The 18,985-nt window shown below is 55.0% G+C and overlaps 2 protein-coding genes across 2 annotated transcripts in view; both read left to right on the top strand.

Moving 5' to 3' along the window:
* The window catches only part of LOC128149898 (disintegrin and metalloproteinase domain-containing protein 32-like), a 9,924-nt gene extending 3,855 nt beyond the window's left edge, over positions 1-6,069 (top strand). Inside the window, exons 10-20 of the mRNA XM_052805452.1 lie at positions 795-961; positions 1,201-1,282; positions 1,451-1,587; positions 2,148-2,328; positions 2,576-2,665; positions 3,181-3,379; positions 3,916-4,024; positions 4,451-4,634; positions 4,880-4,960; positions 5,557-5,665; positions 5,828-6,069. Coding sequence (XP_052661412.1) covers positions 795-961; positions 1,201-1,282; positions 1,451-1,587; positions 2,148-2,328; positions 2,576-2,665; positions 3,181-3,379; positions 3,916-4,024; positions 4,451-4,634; positions 4,880-4,960; positions 5,557-5,665; positions 5,828-5,988 — 1,500 coding nt within the window. The 3' untranslated portion in view covers positions 5,989-6,069. The remainder of the gene's footprint in view (positions 1-794; positions 962-1,200; positions 1,283-1,450; positions 1,588-2,147; positions 2,329-2,575; positions 2,666-3,180; positions 3,380-3,915; positions 4,025-4,450; positions 4,635-4,879; positions 4,961-5,556; positions 5,666-5,827) is intronic.
* Positions 6,036-18,985, top strand: LOC128149897 (disintegrin and metalloproteinase domain-containing protein 2-like). Its single transcript, XM_052805451.1, has 19 exons — positions 6,036-6,069; positions 6,495-6,604; positions 6,972-7,163; positions 7,901-7,977; positions 8,088-8,265; positions 9,045-9,110; positions 9,358-9,429; positions 9,574-9,740; positions 9,834-9,915; positions 10,183-10,319; positions 10,580-10,760; positions 11,583-11,672; positions 13,337-13,535; positions 14,496-14,601; positions 14,985-15,168; positions 15,420-15,500; positions 15,970-16,078; positions 16,258-16,411; positions 18,812-18,985. Exons 1-19 carry the CDS (start codon positions 6,036-6,038, stop codon positions 18,948-18,950), a joined length of 2,358 nt encoding a protein of 785 aa, XP_052661411.1. The 3' UTR covers positions 18,951-18,985.

Here is an 18,985-nt window from a genome sequence, read left to right as displayed (position 1 = left end):
TTTTGACACCTTATTTCAGCCAACTAATGGCTAGGTATTGGTAGGATTTGTCTAATTTTTGAGAAGATAATAATTAAATGTGCTTTCTGGAAATATGGAGTCTCAGCTTGTTAGCTTCTGCCTTTTTGGTTTAGTCTGTCAGAGCTCCAGGTGTGTCTAGGGCTTGTCCAGACTGGGGTAGGAGATGTGGAGGGGATTTTACACCTCGCTGTCCAACACAAACACATGCTCTAAATCAGTGCTGCTCTAGAGTCCAGCAGTGCCTGTTCAGAAAACCTCAGAGATAACACGCTGTCCCACAGTACGTGCTCCACCGAGGGGCCATCGTGTGCTGAGGCAGGTGCCAGTAGCCACTGCTGCTCGTTTCTACCTGTCTGTCTTAAGGGAGTGATTTTATTGTTTTCCTGCCTGTGTAGTGCACAGCTGAGAGAGCGTTTGACTTGAAATCACAGGGAATACTGTTTCTTCTTGGAAACCTAAAAAATGCAGACAAGGGCAAGTTTGTGTATTCTGTATGTTTAATTATTTAATATCTCTATTCAAGCTTAGGTTGTCTTTGGGTTTATTGGATCCTGCTTACTGAACTAATTTTTCGTGCTCTTTTGGACACACTTCTGTGTCTTTCCATTTTGTATTTCCTACACCTTTTTCATGACACACAGACAAAGCAGTCCTCAGTTGCCAACTGCTCCTGTCTTTTCCAGAAGCAGCGTGGCTGCTAATAAGAACAAACATTTAAACAGCACTTGAAATGAAGCATATGGGAGCAGCCACTTCTCTTGTTAAACTTTCAGATGTTCAGCTCTCTTAATCTAACAGTTATGCTGTCCTCCGTGGAGGTCTGGATGGATAACAGTACATTTAAGACAATGGGGAATGGAGAAGAAGTGCTGGCGCAGCTGTTGGAGTGGAAGCAGACCAGCCCCATTCTGCAGCCCCACGAAGTGCCATATTTGCTCCTGTAAGAATAAATTGTCATCGTTATTTAAGAGAAGACAGTAACAACCTGCTGAATGCATGTACTCTTGAGCAAAAGGCTTTGCTATGACTTTGACGCCTCTTGTAAAAATTAAGTGAGAATGCAGTGCGGTATTGCAAACATAAAGTGAGCCCTACCCAAGCTTGGCATGATCAGCGGGCTCTGGCTGGGGTGATGGGGCGTCCCGGGCTGGACGGCCGGTGAACATGTGTGTGTTTCAGATACAGGGACCAAGCAGCGTTCGTGGGTGCAACGGCTCCGGGAAAGGCATGTCGGAGAGACGCTGCTGGCGCAGTGGCCGTGGTACGGTATTGCCGGTCCCCCGCCGGCCCATGTGTCCGTGAAGCTGGAGCTTGCCCATGGGCGGCAGGGACAGGGACGGGTGGGAGCATCCGGGGCCGGAGCTGGGGTCTGCCGGGGTCTCCACAGGGAAGGCGCTGCCGTGGCAGCCCTGCTCTCTCCTCCCTCTAGTACCAAGGGGCCGTGACGCTGGAGTCCTTCTCCGTCCTCCTGGCGCAGCTGCTGGGACGCAGCCTGGGCATAAGCTACGACGACTCCCGAGACTGCCGCTGCCCCGGGCGCATCTGCCTCATGAGCCCGGAGGCACTGTGAGTTGGTGGGGTCCTGTCCCTGCCCGCGGCGTTGCCCGTGCCCTGCGGGGGCTGCGGGGGCTGGGGCAGATGAGGGGGGTGGGCAGGATGCACTGGGGGAGATGGGGAGCCAGTGCCCGTCTGGCTCGTGCAGCCGCATGTCACCCACCACCTGGCCAAGCGGTCGCAATTGTGTGGTGGGGATGATCGCAGGGTGTCCTCTCATCAGGGGTGTCCTCGACGAATGTCATTCTGTTGCAAAAATTACAACAAATCGGAAATACCTGCTTTTATTCCTTCAGGAAGGAAAAAAAGAATAATTAAATTAGTGATTCAGTGCTTAAATTGAGAAAAGAGACCTTTTCTTTCCAAAAGCAAGGTATTTCTGAATGTTTCTCAGCCTCTGTTAATAATGTGTTGTAAAATGAAGTTTGGCAAGTGAACTGGAAGACACCCAGGGGACCATTGCGCCTTGTTCCAGTATCTGAGCAAGTCCTGGAATTGCACAGAGATTTTGAGAGAGTGAACGGCAGTAGATGTGTTAACACAAATAAGTATGGATAATTGCTTTATTTTAGACATGTCAGCGGGGCAAAAGCCTTTAGCAGCTGCAGCATCAGGGACTTTGAAACATTCCTGAAGCACAACAGGGACTGCCCTTTCATCAGGCATGCTCTGCATCAGCCTTCCTACCATGCGGCTGTCTGCGGCAACGGTGTCATTGAGCCTGGCGAGCAGTGCGACTGCGGGGCGGCGGAGGTGGGTGCCATGCTCTGGTGGAGGGCTGTGCCTTCTTCTGGTCCTGAGAGCAGGTGGATGTAAGCTAGAAGTGGTATCAGGTTGTGTATAAAGCATTTCTGCGGTAACGCGCAGAAGCACAGCATTCCTGCTCTTCTCTTGGCTCCTCTGAGGTGCACTGTTTGTTAAGAGGATGGGGGTCAGAGCAAGCAGTCATCCTGCAGATGGGGAAATTTGCAGCAAATAACGACTTCTGGTGTGTTTGCAGGCCTGTGCGTTAGACAAATGCTGTACTCCCCAGTGCAATTTCAAACCAGGAGTGAAGTGTTCCTTGGGATTGTGCTGTGAAAATTGCCAGGTAAGGTGTGTTCATAATTATCAGAAGTTAAGGCCATTTCTAAACCTTGGAACGGTAGTAGCACTGTCAAACCAGCTTTCTGGTTTTGCTCAGACAGGCATCTCCAAAAAAATTTAATGATATTTGTGGTGCATTTTGTCTCTTCTGGTTTTTGTTGTAATGAATGTCAGGTAAGGCATGTTTTTATCATTACCGCAAGATAGTTATTTATTTTTGGAGAAATAGTATGTTCCCATGCTGAAGGATGGAGACAAACTTACAATCAGAGTGCTTCCTGGGGAAGGGCTTTCCAGCTCAGCTCCCTGAAACCCCCGGGGGGAATATTACTGGGGGAAGAGCGTCCTGGACAGCGTAAGGTGCGTGTGGTGACCCGAGTGCCTCAGAGATGGTCCCGAGGGACTGGGGATGTGTCTCAGGACAGCGTCGGGAGGGGCTGCGTGGGGCCTGAGAGGGGACCCCTGCGCCGGCGGGTGCGGAAGGATGGAGAGAAGAGTCCTTTCTGCCTCCTCTGCCAGTTCAAGCAGAAAAACTCGCAGTGCCGCCCCGCCGCCGACGCGCAGTGTGACCTGGCCGAATTCTGCAACGGGTCCTCCGCATCTTGCCCCCCTGACCTGTACGTGCAGGACGGGCACGGCTGTGAGCACGGCACCGGCTACTGCTACAAGGGACGCTGCCAGTCTCCGGACCTGCAGTGCCGGGCACTCTATGGGAAAGGTAACAGGCTGCTCTGTCATCACTAGTACAAACGTTGAGCTCCAGGGCTGGTCTGGGGCAGAAGGCGGCATCTGAGCATGATGGATGCCCACCCTCTCTCTTATATGCATTTGGGGAAGCTGGGGACTGCTGGGAGTATGCAGGGTAGGGAAGGGCAGAGGCAACCGCGGGATGGATTTCCCACACTTGCGGAGAGGGGAAGGGAATGGGCCATCAGAGGAGGGTGACAGTTTCCATGGGGATTTCAGGCTGAATGTTGACACAGCCAGTCATGCACACCTCACTGTCTCTCAGAGAAAAGAACGAGCCAGAAACATACCCTGATGCTGTTGTGGAAGGTGTTTTGTACTGGTCAGACCATTCCACTGTCTGAGAGATCTGTCCCACAACCCAAACAGAGGTGGCTGGTGATGGGACTGGAGCAGTAGCCAAGTATTTCTCTGTCCGAGGCCAGAACTGATAAGTGTTAAAGACAGCAGAGGTATCTTGGTCTGTACTACCCTCAGTGGTAACCAGTATTATTTCTAAATTTCCAGGTGCAAAAAATGCTCCTTTGGCCTGTTATGAAGAAGTCAACCATCAGCAGGATAGGTTTGGACACTGTGGCAACCACCCAAAGGATGGCTATCAGCCCTGTTCCTGGCCGTAGGTGTCAAGGGACTGCAAAGTGTTGAATTGGGAATATATATTTAATTTGTGCTTCCCTTTGCTGTCACTGCAAAGTAATAATCTGTGAGAAGGTTGCCTTCAGTATGTTTTTCTTTTGCTGGGCAGAATTGACTTGCAGTGTGAGCTCTAGGCATTCTTTAGAGAAACAGTGGTGTAGAGAAACCGGAGACTTCCGAAGGCAACCTCAGCACACACCTAATTGTGCAAGCATTTCGTGTTCTGATGCTTCATAGGACTGCTTCTCCCCTGGTATCAAGGATTCAACTCTTCTGAAACACATGCTTGTGTTTTTATTTTGTGTAAATCCCCCTCCCCAAGTTGTGCACCTCAACATCTCCAGCACTGTGATAAATCAGATGCTGTGTGTACTGCTCTAATTTATTGTGCTAATGAATTTTTTAGGAATCTGGGATGTGGAAAGTTAGTATGTACATACCCAAATCGTATTCCCTTCACAAAAGTCAAGGGTGCCATAATTTATGCTCAAGTGCAAGAACATCTGTGCGTGTCTTTCGATTTTATGCGTGGACCCACAGCGCCTGATCCTCTCCTGGTGAAAGAAGGCACAAAATGTGGTCCCGGAAAGGTAAGAAATAGTGCACAAGCATCTGGAAATAGCATGTAATTATCACGATTGTAACAGTTTTAGAAATAGTTGCCATTTAGCCGCATGAGTTAAAGGTGGTCTGTACTTATGTTTTTAGTAATTATTACCTGTGCTATTGAATTTGATCGTTCTTTAGGGCCAGGAATCCTTTTTAGAGTTATGGCAAGCATGGTAAAGGCTGATGAAAAAGTGCCCAGCGGGATTTTTTTCCTTTTGGTCTTCAGGTTTGTATGAATGGCACGTGCCACCCACATTCAGTCCTGAAGTATGACTGCAACGTGCAGAAAAAATGCCACGGGCATGGAGTAAGTAACAGCAATGCACTTAAGTTAGTGTTATTGGTTTGACGAATATTGCTGAAGAAGAGAGTGGTTCTGTTAAAATGCCCACTGGGGCTTGTCTGTGAATTGCCTAGACCTATGTTTTGGGCTAACACTTTTTCCCTGCAATCATCACGCAGTAACGAGTTACCGTGGGAGAAATTAAGTGAGACCACCCAACTTACTTTCTGATCCAAGCGAAAAATAAGTGAGATAAAGGGGCTTGGAGTATTTGCTTGTCTAGATTAGCAGAAAACTGGAAAAAGAGTATCTAGAGAGGATTTAACTGCACATAACTGAAATAGTGTTGGAAACGATCAGCGTAGCTGTGCAAGGCGAGAGGCGGTGTGGTGAACAGTGGAGTGGGAGCACAGGGGAAGGCCGAGGGGCCTCTCGCAGAGCGGTGTCTTACGGTGCCAGCAGGCTGGTTGTGACGGCAGCGTGGGAGCAGGGCATGCGGGGGTGTGCGGAGGAGAGCAGGGGCGGGTAGGAAAGCAGCAATCCCAATGGAGATGGAGCACTGTTCCTCAGTAGGGGTTTTTACAGTGGGGGATGATTTCTGCCCACCCTGGTGTCGGCAGGTGTGCAATAACAAGAAGAATTGCCACTGCGATCCGGGCTGGAAGCCCCCCCAGTGCAAGACTCGAGGATCCTCTGCAGGCGGCAGCATCAACAGCACGCTGGGCCACGGTGAGTGCTGCAGCTGGGCTCTGGGTGCCCTGTAGCTTTACTGGGTGTAACGGTGGGTCCCACAGCCCCGCAAATGGCCCCGTCGAGCTCACAGCTGAGCAGACGGCCCATGGCATCGCCTGGCCCTTACCTGGAGCTGTACCTTTGCTTCTCTCACCCTAGATCATACCACCAAAAGCTCCGTCCTGGCCGTGCTGAAGAACCGGCTGCTGCTGAGCTTTGGCGGCGTCTTCCTCACCCTGGTCTGTGGCACCATCATGATTATGAAGTGGAGCCATTTGAAAAGCTTCTGTGCAAGGAGAGCATCGCAAACAGATGGGTGAGTTGGTATGAGTTACTTAATGGAAATTCTCCGTTCTGGGTGCGGGAGATGGGCAGGGAGCATGGAATTACTGGAAAAGCTGGTGAGTGGGATTTACAGCCTGGGCAGAGCAGGGAAAGTGGCGCTTGGGAAACCGTAACCGTTCATTGGTAAACTGGGAACTGTTTGTTGGTCATCAAGGGAAGAAACTAGCAAACAGATGTCTAAGATGTACAAATGCAGGAGAAGCAAAACTACGGGTGGATTTCCTGGCACCAAGCACACTGTCTGTGTGCAAGAGCTGGAGGAAATAGGTTTCCTTTTGCTAATTTTTGGGGAAAGCAAACCGTAAAAGGGGAAAACTAGGATGCAGGAGAAGCTGCCAGTCCCAGGCAGCTTACTCTGTCTGATGTGGAGGAGGAGAGCGGGTGGGAGACAGAGCTCGGGGGAGCAGGGCTGGCTCAGAAAACCGGGGGCGGCAGGGCCGGCAGGGCCGGGGCTGAGGCACCGCTGCGGGTCTCCACACAGCCCCGCCGCCGAGGAAGGCAGCGACGGCCGGGACACGGACACGGAGCCGGGGCTGGAGCCGGGTGGCGGGCTCTAATAAAGGCGTTGAGCGGAGCCGCGTGTCCGTGCCGGTGTGCGGGGGGCGGCGGGGCCGTTACCGGCCGGGCCCTGGGGCCGTTGCGGGGGCGATGCGGGCGGCGCTGGGGCTGCTGCTGGGGCTGCTGGCCGCGCTGGGGCCGCGGCGGGCGGGGGCGGGCGGTGCCCCGCAGGTAGGTGCGGAGCCCGGGACCCCCCCTACCCCGCTCCGCGCCCCCGGCCCCCGCCGGCCCCTAACGCTGCTCTCCCCGCGGGCAGCGCGCCCGGACCTACATCATCCCCATCGAGGGGACCCCCCGCACCGTGCGCCTGCGGCAGCAGTAAGTGGGGGGCAGCGGTAAGTGGGGGGGCAGCAGGCAGGCAGTGCGCCCCCCCCCCCCCCCCCCCCCGGCCCCTCTGCAGCCCCCCGGGGCTGCGCAGGCTGGGGACCGGGGAGGGCCGCTGCCTCGTGCGGTGGCCACCACGTGTGGCCACGGTGTCGAATGCAAGGGGGTCACCTCTGGATTGTACCGTAGAGTGTTTTTGCCGGAGGATTTCCGGATCTATACCGATGGCCGAAGGGGACTTGCGAAATCCGAACTGGCGCATATCGAGGTAACAGTCATGCTCTGCGTGCTGCACCCAACATCCCCGAGGACAGAGCAGCTGCGGGTGCACTCCAGGAGGAAGGTGCAGAGGAGAGTCCCCTCTGCAGCAGTGCTCTGCAGAGCCTTGCTCTGCCCCAACACGGTGCCAAGCAGGAACTTTCTCAAGGCACCAAACCCATTCCCTGGGACCACAGGTAACCAAGCCTGTGGTGTTCAAACGTCGATATGGTTGGTACCGTGTGGAGGAAGGTGGGCAGCAGCCAGCCAGCAGTGTTGCAGAGGGGCAGGGGTGTGGGCTCAGCCTCTAGCTGACGCAGCAATGCAAGCAATCTCACCTCCCATGGTGGAGCCTGTCCTACAGCGTGTGGGCTCGGGCTGTCTGGGGAGCTGCGGCTGCTGCCAGGCGAATGGCCGCATCACCCAGCCAGCACAGCGTTTGGGAGGACAGCTGTGCTGAGGGCAATGCATCGGCTCGCACCCCACCGCAGCGAGGACTGACGGGGGGGTGTAACAGGTTCCCGAGGACGGTAGGGACAAAGACCAACCGGGGGTCAGTGCAGGTGTCCGCTCCCAGAGGAGGCCGCAGTGCTGTGCTTCTCCCACATGCATTGTGTGTCCATCCTCTTGCGGGGACCGGGACTACAGTGCAGGTGGTAGCAAGGTCTGGTGCCTCGCACGCTGCAGTGTTCCCCAGGTCTCTCGGGAGAAGGCACTGAGCCGTTGATACGGCTTTACTCCTTCCAGCGTGACTGCTTCTACGAAGGCTACGTCGAGGGTTTCCCTGTTTCACTTGTGGCACTTAGCACCTGCTCCGGCCTGAGGTAAGGTGGTTGCCTTTGCGTGGGGGACAGGCGTCACTGCGAGCGCTGGGCGGTGTTGGTGCCATCCCAAGGAGGAGCCATTCCTGCCGCTCTGCACCTTTGCTTTCCAGCGGGATCCTGCAGCTTGTGAATGCCAGCTATGGGATCAAGCCTCTGGAGGCTGCAGCTGGGTATCAGCATCTTGTGTACCCAATGTGGAATGAAAACATAGAGACTCGGCTGTTCATAGAAAACAGCTCTCTCGCCTGGACTGTGGAGGTGTCACTGAAGCCAGAGGATGCAATGGGAGTGAGTACACCTCCTGGCTGGGTGGTCTTCGGTGGGATGGTAGCCGTAGACCTGGGAAATTTGTAGCTGAAGGATGCCTCAATTTGTGCAATAGTGTGTTGTTTCGGAGCTTATTTGGTACAGAGGATGCTAAAGGGCTTCGTAACTCATCTGTGCTAAGGATGAGGTCTTTGCCTGTGATGGGTGGGAGCTGTGAGGGTGGTCCGAGGCTGGGTGAGCAGGAGGGGGGTTTCTCGGCAGTGGTTATCATCGGTTATCAGCGACCAAGCAAGAGTCGACCCTGCCTGCGTATTAACGGGGCAGAAGACAGCCGGGCAAGTGGGAAGGGCACGTTCCTTCGCTGGAACTTACCCGCTGGGCCAAAGCCACCACGGTGTGCAGTGCCAGGAGGGCAGCGGTCGCGGCAGGCGGCTGGTGTGTGGTACTGCTGGGCAGCTGGGTTGCAGAGATGTTGTGAATGGGAAGGAGTCAATGCTTGCCTCTGCTCTCTGTTATAAGTTGCTTTTTTTTCCACTGGTCTGTGGCCTTGCCAAAATGTCTGTTGTTGTAAATATGGCTGGAATCTGTGGCTGAGGATGTCGTGTTGTAGATGATGTAAGGACTGTTTTCCTGGGAGTCTGGGGCTGCTCATCCTACAGCTCCAAATGGCCATGAAGTGCAGTAACTGACCCTGGACCCAGCGGTCTCCTTTGCAGAGCTGCTACGAACTGCAGAAGCTCTGCAGTAATGTGTGCGTGGGGTGTTTTTGTTGTTTACTTTGCTTTTTGGTTTTCCTATAGAGTAAGCAAGCTGCCCGTAGATCCTCCCGGTATCTGGAAATGCACGCAGTTTTGGACAAATCTTTGGTAAGTCTTTGCATCCTCTCTGCTGTAAATTGTTGCCTCTAGTAAAAAAACTTCTGCATGCAGCAAGTCAGTAGCTACACAAGAATATCGAGGGCAATTTGCACGGGGCTTGAGAGTCTCCACGCAATGAGAACAAACTCCCTTGGGCATGGACAAGAATATGTTGTGGCAGGGACCACAGCCAGTGCTCTCGGAGTGTTTGCCTTGCACGGTGCCCTGACGTGCTCTTGTGTTTGTCTCCTTTCAGTATGACTATATGGGAGCAGACAAGGATGCTGTGACAGCCAAGATAGTGCAGCTTTTCAGCTATGTGAACAGTGTAAGTTGCTTTTGGTTGCATCCTGAACATGTATGGGAAATGTGTGGTAGCAGTATGGATAAGGCCCTGTAGCTAAACAAGTGGGAGGCTGCAGAGCAGCAGGGCTCTGTGGACCAGCCATGGTGTCTGTCTGTCTGACTCCAGATGTTTGCTCGCCTCAATCTGACGATAGTACTGTCTTCTCTGGAGCTTTGGACAGAAAAGAACAAAATCTCAACCACGGGAGATGTTGAGGAGTTGCTGCAGAGATTTTTGCACTGGAAAAATGTGCATCGTGTGTTGCGGCTGCAGGACATAACGTTCCTATTTGTGTAAGATGAGGATGGCTGTGTCAGCATGGAAACAAAAGGAAGAGGAAGGTGCCATTATACAGTGTGTTGGACTGAGTCTGGTCTGTTCCCCAGTTACAGGGAGCAGTCCCATTACGTGGGGTCATCTTCTGCGAAGAAGCTGTGTCTCAGAAACCATGCTGGAGGCGTTGCCTTGGTACAGTACCACTGAGCTGTCTGTCTGTCCCCCTAAACTCCCATGCCTGCAGGTAAGGTGGTGAGTGGTGCCTCAGGAGCTAAGCCCTGTGCACAGCCCGAGGCCGAGCAGCCCCTGAGCGAGGCAGCAGAGGTGCCAGGGTGGTGCAGACCGGGTGCCCCCCGGGCTGTCGGCGCAGGAGCCCTCACACCCGCCAAAGCCCCGAGGGAAGGAGCTCAGGGGCGGCAGTGACGGCAGGCTGAGGCCGGTCCTTGTCCCCCCTCGCAGTACCGGAGGGCTATGACGCTGGAGGCGTTCGCAGTTGTCGTGGCCCGGCTGCTGGGGCTCAGCCTGGGGATGGCGTACGACGATCCGGGGAGCTGTCATTGCGCAGGAGCCGCCTGCATAATGCAGGCCAGCTCGGTGTAAGCCTCCCCCTGCCCCCTCGGCATGTGGGTGGGTTTCGGTGTGATGGCACAAGTGGGACACGCTCCCGCCGGGTGTGCGCGGTGCCCGTCTGTGCGACGCTGCCCGCGAGGGGCAGAGCAGGGGCAGACAGCGGGCAGCTCCTGGGGGTGACCGCAGCGGAGAGCAGCTGCCCCGTGTTACCGACGTCTTCTGCGGGTGGGAAAGGCCACGCAGCCCCAAACACAGACTGTGGTAATGGCAGCCCTCTGACTTGCAGACACTTGGCCGGTGTGAAAGCCTTCAGCAGCTGCAGCATAAGAGATTTTCAGCGTTTTCTCGCCACTGGGGGAGGGCAGTGTCTGCTGAACAGGCCAGCTATGGATACAGCGTATAAAGCTCCTGTGTGCGGCAACAAAGTGGTGGAGCCAGGAGAGGCTTGTGACTGCGGTACCACCGAGGTTAGTTGTGGAGCCTTGGTACAGCAGGAAAGAACCAAGCCATGTGTCCCAGGGTGGGAAGAGCAATCCCAAGAGAGCTGTGAATTGCTTCTGTACCCTCCAGACCTCTGTGCAGGGCAGAGAGAGCCCAAGGCTTTATGAAACCCTAAAGCCATGCAGATGCTTGGATATGCTTGCCACCGTGGCCGGAGTGGATGTCATAGAGGGACGTTGTGTGGTGTTGGCAACAGATGGATGGAGGGAGTTTGTAAGCAGTTGTAGCTGTAAAGAGGGGCTGCCCCAGCCCCTCACTGCAGGGACAGTTTGTGGGGAGAAACTCTGTGATTGCAGCCTGCCAAAAAGGCAGGGCTGCTGTAGCAGTCCTGTGGTTTGCTGGCAGGGCATAGGCAGAGGTGAAGGCAGCAGAGAAGGTCTGGTAAAGGAGCAGTACTCCTGTTGCAGAGAACTGGGGAGCAATGGGTGAACTCCTCTGTCTTGCTAGAAGCCCGCTGGTTTTGTGCTGTGCACGCAGATCTGCAAGCAATCTCTGTCCCTGCAAGTGCTGCCAGCACTGGCAATGGCTCCCCCACGGCCACAGCCATGTATGGTTTTGAGGGCAGAAAATATGGTCTTGCTGTGGGAGCATGGATGGATGGCGGCAGCCAGCATGGCAGAGGGCTCTGCCTGGGGACCCTGGGTGCCACCATCCACTGGAGAGCCTGGAGATGGCTGCCTCGGATGACAAGGGCTGCTGGAGGGAAAGGCCAATGTCTCTGGCTTGTTCCCTTGTCATCCTTGGGAGAAGCAGAACCTTGCCTGACTGTCCCTGCCGGTCACCTCCAGGAATGCCAGCGTGACCCATGCTGCACCATTGGCTGCAAGATGAGGAGAGGGGTGCAGTGCCTGTCGGGACCATGCTGTCGGAAATGCAAGGTAAGGCGTGGTGGGAGCGGGCAGGCTGCGTTGCCTAGGGATAGAGAGCCCCTGCGCCGGCATCGTTCGCGTACGTGCCTAACGTGAAGCGGGAATGTAATGGGACCCAAGGGGGAAACAGGGACTGTGCATCCAGCCAATGGTACTGGCTAGGGTGCTGATGTGGACGGTCAGCAAATGTTGGAAAGTGAAGTGAGCGCTGTGAAGTGCTGGTGCTAGTTAGGTGCCTGTGTCCCAGGAAGGTATTTTTAGGGTGCAGGTACTGTGCCTACTCCCAAAGTCCTGAGGTGAAGGAGATGCCGACTTTCTGGCTACACGCAAGGCTCGTAGTGGCATCCCCCATTTGGCCATCCCAGCTGGGCAGTGCAGGCTGCACGGGGCCGGGTGACTCCTGTCAGTGGTGGCACATCTGTCCTCTCACCAAGAGCCACGCAGGCTGCAGGGGAGGGCAGCGGGGCGCAGGAACGACCCGGGGCCACAGGAGCTGGAATGAAGGCAGAACGAGCAGAAATCAGCACATGAGAGTCGTGCCATGTTGGGCTGTGTGGGGGGGCTGCAGCTGGAGCTGGGGCTCCAAAGTGCCAGCAGCTTTGGTCTTGCAAATGTACAGAGGGGAAAGGGTGCAAGTGTGGTCGGGAGCCAGAGGAGCTGAGACTTCCCTTTCTGGGGAAGAGCCACTGTGGTGTCTGGAAGGTATGTAGTCTACCTATTGTGCAGATCAGGCCAGCTGATGTTACGTGGGAGAAGCTTTGGAGGTCCTTTTGTTTGTGTTGCTGGTTGATGCAGTTGTTGAAAATGGCAGATAGAGCGGTTGGTCTGAAATCTCTCCCTTATGGGCCTCGATTCCAGGCAGTTGGAAGCTGTGTGGTGGAAGCAGGGGGTGCTGGTTGGCAGCAGGCTTAACAGGAGCCAGCAGTGTGCCTGAAGTGGTCGGTGTAGGTCCCTTCCAACTGGAAAATATTCTATCTCTTTCTTCTCCCTTCTTCTTCTCCCTTCTTCTTCTCCCTTCTTCTTCTCCCTTCTTCTTCTCCCTTCTTCTTCTCCCTTCTTCTTCTCCCTTCTTCTTCTCCCTTCTTCTTCTCCCTTCTTCTTCTCCCTTCTTCTTCTCCCTTCTTCTTCTCCCTTCTTCTTCTCCCTTCTTCTTCTCCCTTCTTCTTCTCCCTTCTTCTTCTCCCTTCTTCTTCTCCCTTCTTCTTCTCCCTTCTTCTTCTCCCTTCTTCTTCTCCCTTCTTCTTCTCCCTTCTTCTTCTCCCTTCTTCTTCTCCCTTCTTCTTCTCCCTTCTTCTTCTCCCTTCTTCTTCTCCCTTCTTCTTCTCCCTTCTTCTTCTCCCTTCTTCTTCTCCCTTCTTCTTCTCCCTTCTTCTTCTCCCTTCTTCTTCTCCCTTCTTCTTCTCCCTTCTTCTTCTCCCTTCTTCTTCTCCCTTCTTCTTCTCCCTTCTTCTTCTCCCTTCTTCTTCTCCCTTCTTCTTCTCCCTTCTTCTTCTCCCTTCTTCTTCTCCCTTCTTCTTCTCCCTTCTTCTTCTCCCTTCTTCTTCTCCCTTCTTCTTCTCCCTTCTTCTTCTCCCTTCTCCCTCTCTTTCCTCCTAATTCTGTTGTAATCTGTTCTATTGAAATTCTGTTCTACTGAAATTCTATTCTAATCTAATCTATTTTCTTTCCTCTAGTTTGTGAAAAAAGGCACGTTATGTAGAAGCAGCTCTGAGGATGAGTGCGAGTTGAAGGAATATTGCAACGGCACCTCTGGGGAGTGCACACCTGACCTCTGGGTCATGGATGGGCATCCCTGCAGCAGGAATACCGCCTTCTGCTACCGGGGAGTCTGCCAGACAGCCAACAAGCAGTGTCAGAAGGTCTTTGGACGAGGTAAGGGTGATGGATTGCAGGAGAAGGGCTGGCTGTCGTGCGGGGAATGCAAAGACCTGGAAAGGAAGCATTGAAGTGGGAAACCCTGGCAGCCCAACCTCTGTGCGCAAGTAAAAAGGGACAGGAGGCGCAGAGGAAAGGGAGGAAGCGTGTTGGGTGTCTGTCTGTCGGTGTGTTGCTGCGGTGCAGGGTAGTCTCGGGGTGTGTGTAAGGGACAGAGCCCCTGTAGCCGGAGTGGAGATGTCAGTGGGAGAAGAGATCTTGTGGAAGTTGATCCAAGCTGGGTGAAAGAGCAAGCGGCTGAGGGGCTAGTGGAAAAGCCCATGTGAGCACCACGGGAATGGTGTCCAGGCACAAGGGTGAGCAGCTGGCCTGGCTGTGACTGGAGTAACTGAAGTTGGGGTGGCACGGCGCATCTGCTGGGAGACATGGGGCTGCTTTGGCAGCACGCTGTCAGGTACGATGCACTCATGCGTGTCCTGGGCACCTCGAGAAATGGCTCGTAATGAGCGTCTGCCTCGTGACCGCAGGGCGATATGTGCACATGTGGTGTTGCAGCACTGATGCTGTTCCAGGGAGGCTGGCAATGAAGGAGCAGTGTGTAGTTGGAAGTGGCAGTGGGAGCAGTTGGTGGGGGACACAGCCATGCAGGATGAGGCTTGGCTACCTGTGAGCAATGTCCTTTCCAGCCAGGTGGTTGGTCTCATTCTCTGGGAGGTGACTCCCAGTGCGGAAGGGAGGCAGCCAGAGCATCCCACCGAGGCAGGCTGTAGGGAGCACGAAAGCAAGCAGGCTGGGTCTGGGCTCCTGCACAGCCATGGCTCCGAATGCCTTTGAGCACGCAGGTGGCCCCAGGCATCACCGAGTAGCATGTGTAGTGTGTGGCCTAACTGGTGATGCCCAGCCCTGAGGAGGAGACAGGCTGTTGGACAGACCACGAGTGCCGTTATGTGTTTGCAGGTGCCAAGAACGGACCCTTGGCCTGCTACGAAGAAATCAACAGCCAAAGGGACAGAATGGGACACTGTGGCTCCAATCGCCACGGTTACCAGCATTGTGCATGGAAGTAAGTGCTGTAGCAAGGGTGCTGGGGTGCTCTGGCTGCACCGTGATCTGCCACGGAGCAGGGAGCCTGGCCCCACGGCGGGGGAAGAGGCAGAGTGCAGATGGGCTCCCTGGCTCAGCCGCCCATCAGTGGAGAGAAACATGCCGTCCTGGGGCTGGGTGAACAGGGGCACTGGACATGTCCGTGCAGAGCTGGTGAGCACACGGGCTGGGAGGGGGGGATGCAGAAAGGGCCTGTGGTGGACATAAGCGTGTCGTGTCCCTGTGCTGGGAATTGGGCATGTGGGGTCCAGTTTCCAAGGACTCGCTCAGTGTTGGCAACAGAGCTGAAATGGAAGGATGAAGGTGGCTGTTGTCAAGTCTTTGCTCGTGATGCCTTTGCAGGGATCTCCGCTGTGGGAAGCTCGTGTGTGAATATCTGGGCTCCAAGCCCTTTACCAAGGAGAAGGCTGCGGTGATTTATGCTCGGGTGCAGAACACGCTGTGTGTAACATTAGACTACATGAAGCCTCCCATGGAAAGGGACCCCATGCTGGTGAATGATGGCACCGTCTGTGATGACCACAAGGTAAACGATCCTCTGACGTGTCACAGCTCCCTTGGGAGAAGGGAGGACTTGTAGAAAGTATTGCTGTCAGCTCCATCCCGAAGGAGTTGGGATAGATGTATGGGTGGTGTGACCCCCTTCAGATGGGGTCTGGCCCGAAGCCTGATGCTCCCTTGTGAGTTCCCAAAAGATCTGCAGCTCTCCTGAGTTGGAGCTGGGTGCATAACTGCCTGGCTGGCTGACCCGGGGTTGCCTGCGTGTTTGTGCTGTAGATCTGCCTGAACCAGCAGTGTGTGCCTGCCACTGTCCTGAACTACAAATGTGAGATGAAGACAAAGTGCCACGATCACGGTGTAAGTCATGGTGCTGCGTATTGTTGTTTGTGGTTTGTTCCACTCTGGAGATGTGGCTCGCAAAAGTGGCATCTTGGGTCACATTTGTGGGGAAGAGCAGCCAAGAGGGGCTTGGTGGTGGAAGTGCCGGACCATCTCTCGAGGCTGCATGCATAGTACCTCCAGCATAGCTTCCTCATGGAGCCAAGTGGCTTCTCTTTGTAAATCAGCCAAATGGAAAGGGTCTGAGCCTCCCGGAGGCTGGAAGAAGTGATAAGGACAGGGAGAAGGCAGTGCCCCGGGAGGTGACAGCCAGCATTGACCAAGGCAAAGGGCCAGCCGTGGGAGCCTTGGGCGAGTTGTGCCCAGGGAGGCTTTGCCTGGCGCGAGGTGCCCTGACATCTGTGCCCAGTATCTGGTGAGTGAGGACATGTGGGCATGATCCTCTGCAGCTGGCTATAAATCCTGTCTCTCCCTGTCTGTCATGTAGGTCTGCAATAACCAAGGAAGCTGCCATTGCCATCCTGGCTGGAAACCACCAACTTGCCAGGAGAAGGCTGGGGCGATGGGTGGGGGTAGCAGCAGTCCGTCTGGAGATGGTGAGTGGTGAGGGCAGCAGGTGCTCAGGTTCTCACGGGAAGAGGTGGTTCTGCGGCTGGGGTGATGGAAGCCCATTCCAGCACTGGCTTGCCAGAGCAGAGCTGTGTAGGCAAGTGTCTGGGTCCTGTGATGTGTCCCAGGATGGGGTCAAAGAGGTTGTTTTGTTTCCTGGGCCTAGATGAAGCAGATGTCAGGAGCAAGGGCTTGCTGAAGCTGTGGCTGCTTCTGATCTTCTGCCTCTTTGTGCCTGTCGCCGTCGGGCTTGTCCTCCTGGTGCTAAGGAGAAGCGGCCTGAGGCACTGTCTCGCCATGGAGGAGTTGGATGAAGACAAGTGAGTCTGTTCTCTGCACCAAAGGGTGTCAAGGTGATGGTGTGTAGGTGACATGGAGGTGGCCATAGGCAGGAGGAAGGCTGGAGCCTGGACAAGGACTCTTGCCATGCAGCACACCTGAGGCGGGAAGAGGAAGTGGGAGCGATGGATGATGAAGGGATGAGGTGGCAGTGCTGCCATGGGGCTGGCGGCAGTGCTGGGAGGTTTTTTGCTCCTTGCAGCTCTAGGCAGCTCTGTGACTGACAGGAGCTGCCTTCCCGGTCCCACTCTAGGTTGGGAGACAAGGATTGTGTCAATGAGGAAAGAGGCGTGTCAGATGTGTAGCGGCATAGCAGGGAAGGACATTGAAATGTAAGTCATTGCCCAAGTGGCTGATTGTTTTTTTGTGCTGGGCTTGTGCACGGGTGCCGGTGGAGCTGGCAGTGGAAATAGGGGAGAGGGAGCCAGTGTGTGTGCCTTGACATTGGCAGGGAAGCGGCCTTAGTGTCAGCATCGGTGTAGGGGTCAGGGCACCGCAGGCAGTGCGGTTGTTGAAGTCGCAGGCGGGCGGTGGCAGGGTCTCTGTGGCATGGTGGCTCCCAGATGCCTGCAGATGTGGCCGGTAGAAGCCATGGGAGTCAGAGCGGGTGGTTAGGAGGTGGCAGGTGGCCAGATGTCCCGGGCATGTGGCAGCAGACGACAGCCTGGCTTGTGGTGAATTACCATGAGCTCTGAGCAGTGAAGCTTAAAAGGTGCTTGCTGGGAGAAGGTGCGTGAGTGCAATAGGAAAGTAGGGTGGAATAGAGTGGAGTAAAGTAGCATAGAGTGGCATGGAATAGTGGAATTAGTTGGAAGGGACCTGCTGTAGTTGTTGCAGCTTGTGGAGCAGGTCACTGTAATGGCTGTTGGCGTGATGCACCAGCAGGCGGGTCCCAGGACGTGTCCCAGCAGTGCCGCGTAGAGGCCAGCCAAGGGGGTGTGCGAGTTGGGCACCATGGCCAGGGTCAGTTTCGGGAAGGATGTTCCCCAAGGCTCAGTATTGGGGTCAGTTCTGTTTAATATCTTTATCAATGATCTGGACGAGGGGATCGAGTGCACCCTCAGTAAGGTTGCAGACACCACCAAGTTGGGAGGGAGTGTTCTGCTGGAGGGTAGGAAGGCTCTACAGAGGAATCTGGACAGGCTGGATTGATGGGCTGAGGCCAATTGTATGAGGTTCAACAAGACGAAGTGCCGGGTTGTGCACTTCGGTCACAACAACCCCACGCAGTGCTACAGGCTTGGGGAAGAGTGGCTGGAAAGCTGCCCAGCTAAAAAGGACCCGGGGGTGTTGGTCAGCAGCTGGCTGAATATGAGCCAGCAGTGTGCCCAGGTGGCCAAGAAGGCCAATGGCATCCTGGCCTGTATCAGAAATAGTGTGGCCAGCAGGACTAGGGAAGTGATCGTCCCCCTGTACTCGGCACTGGTGAGGCCGCACCTCGAATACTGTGTTCAGTTTTGGGCCCCTCACTACAAGACAGACATTGAGGTGCTGGAGCGTGTCCAGAGAAGAGCAACGAAGCTGGTGAAGGGTCTAGAGAGCAAGTCTTATGAGGAGCAGCTGACAGAACTGGGGTTGTTTAGCCTGGAGAAAAGAACGTGGTAGCGAGGTGGGGGGTCGGTCTCTTTTCCTAAGTAGCCAGTGATGATAGGATGAGAGGAAACAGCCTTAAGTTGCACCAGGGGAGGTTTAGCTTGGTTATTAGGAATAATTTCTTCACTGAAAGGGTTGTCAAGCATTGGAACAGGGTGCCCAGGGAAGCGGTGGAGTCACCATCCCTGGAGGTGTTCAAAAGGCGTGTGATGTGGCACTTAGGGACATGGTTTAGTGATGGACTTGGCAGTGCTGGGTTAGCAGTTGGACTCGATGATCTTAAGGGTCTTTTCAACCTCAGCGATCCTATGGGCGGGCAGTTTGTCAGGGGGATAGGGGAGGACTGCGGTGGCAGAGAGTGTTGTCCAAGTTGGGGAGTTGTTGGTCTTGGTGCTCATGCAGGGGCAGGCGGCAGCGATGCACGTTTGGCGAGGATGCGGCGAGGTGGCCCTGGGGGGTGCGGGGTGCCGAGCGGCCCTGTGCGTGGAGGTGTCTGCCCGTGCAAGCAGACTCAGCGGGTGAGGTGCTGAGGGCTGCCCCTGTCGTGGGCTGTCCCTGTCGTGGGCTCTCTGGAGAGCTAGCTGGGGTGCACGTGGTAGGACTGGTCCCCAAACGGGGTCCATGTCTCTTGGTACGTGAACCTGGAGAGCGGCAGCAGCATGCCTAGCAAGCTGCCTGGGCAGTCCTGTGCGAAGCAGCCCTTGGGCGGGTAGGGACCTTGGGGTGGCAGTGGCTGGAGGTGGGTGCTGCCCAGAAGTGATGCCTCTGTGGTGTTTCCTCTCTGGCAGCGGGTGTCGGAGCGCAGTCCATGGCGAGCACCACAGGGAGGATGTTGCAGTGCAGCACGGTGGTGGAGACGCCCACAGCCCCAGGTTTGGGAGCAAAGTGGCCCACAGCCTATGTCACGATCACTGTAAGCGTGTGTAGTGTGTCTCTTGTTGTGGTGTTTGCTGTTCAATGAA

Source organism: Harpia harpyja, chromosome 13, assembly GCF_026419915.1.
Source record: "Harpia harpyja isolate bHarHar1 chromosome 13, bHarHar1 primary haplotype, whole genome shotgun sequence".
Lineage (NCBI taxonomy): Eukaryota > Metazoa > Chordata > Aves > Accipitriformes > Accipitridae > Harpia > Harpia harpyja.
The sequence above is the reverse complement of the archived record's forward strand: the minus strand, read 5'-3'. Positions and strand labels throughout refer to the sequence as shown.

Coding starts and splice junctions, on each gene's coding strand:
- LOC128149897 (XM_052805451.1), top strand. CDS start 6,036: ATGGGCAGGGAGCATGGAATTACTGGAAAAGCTG. Junction 9,430..9,573: donor TTTTCAGCTATGTGAACAGT/GTAAGTTGCTTT, acceptor GTCTGACTCCAG/ATGTTTGCTCGCCTCAATCT. Junction 9,741..9,833: donor GACATAACGTTCCTATTTGT/GTAAGATGAGGA, acceptor TCTGTTCCCCAG/TTACAGGGAGCAGTCCCATT.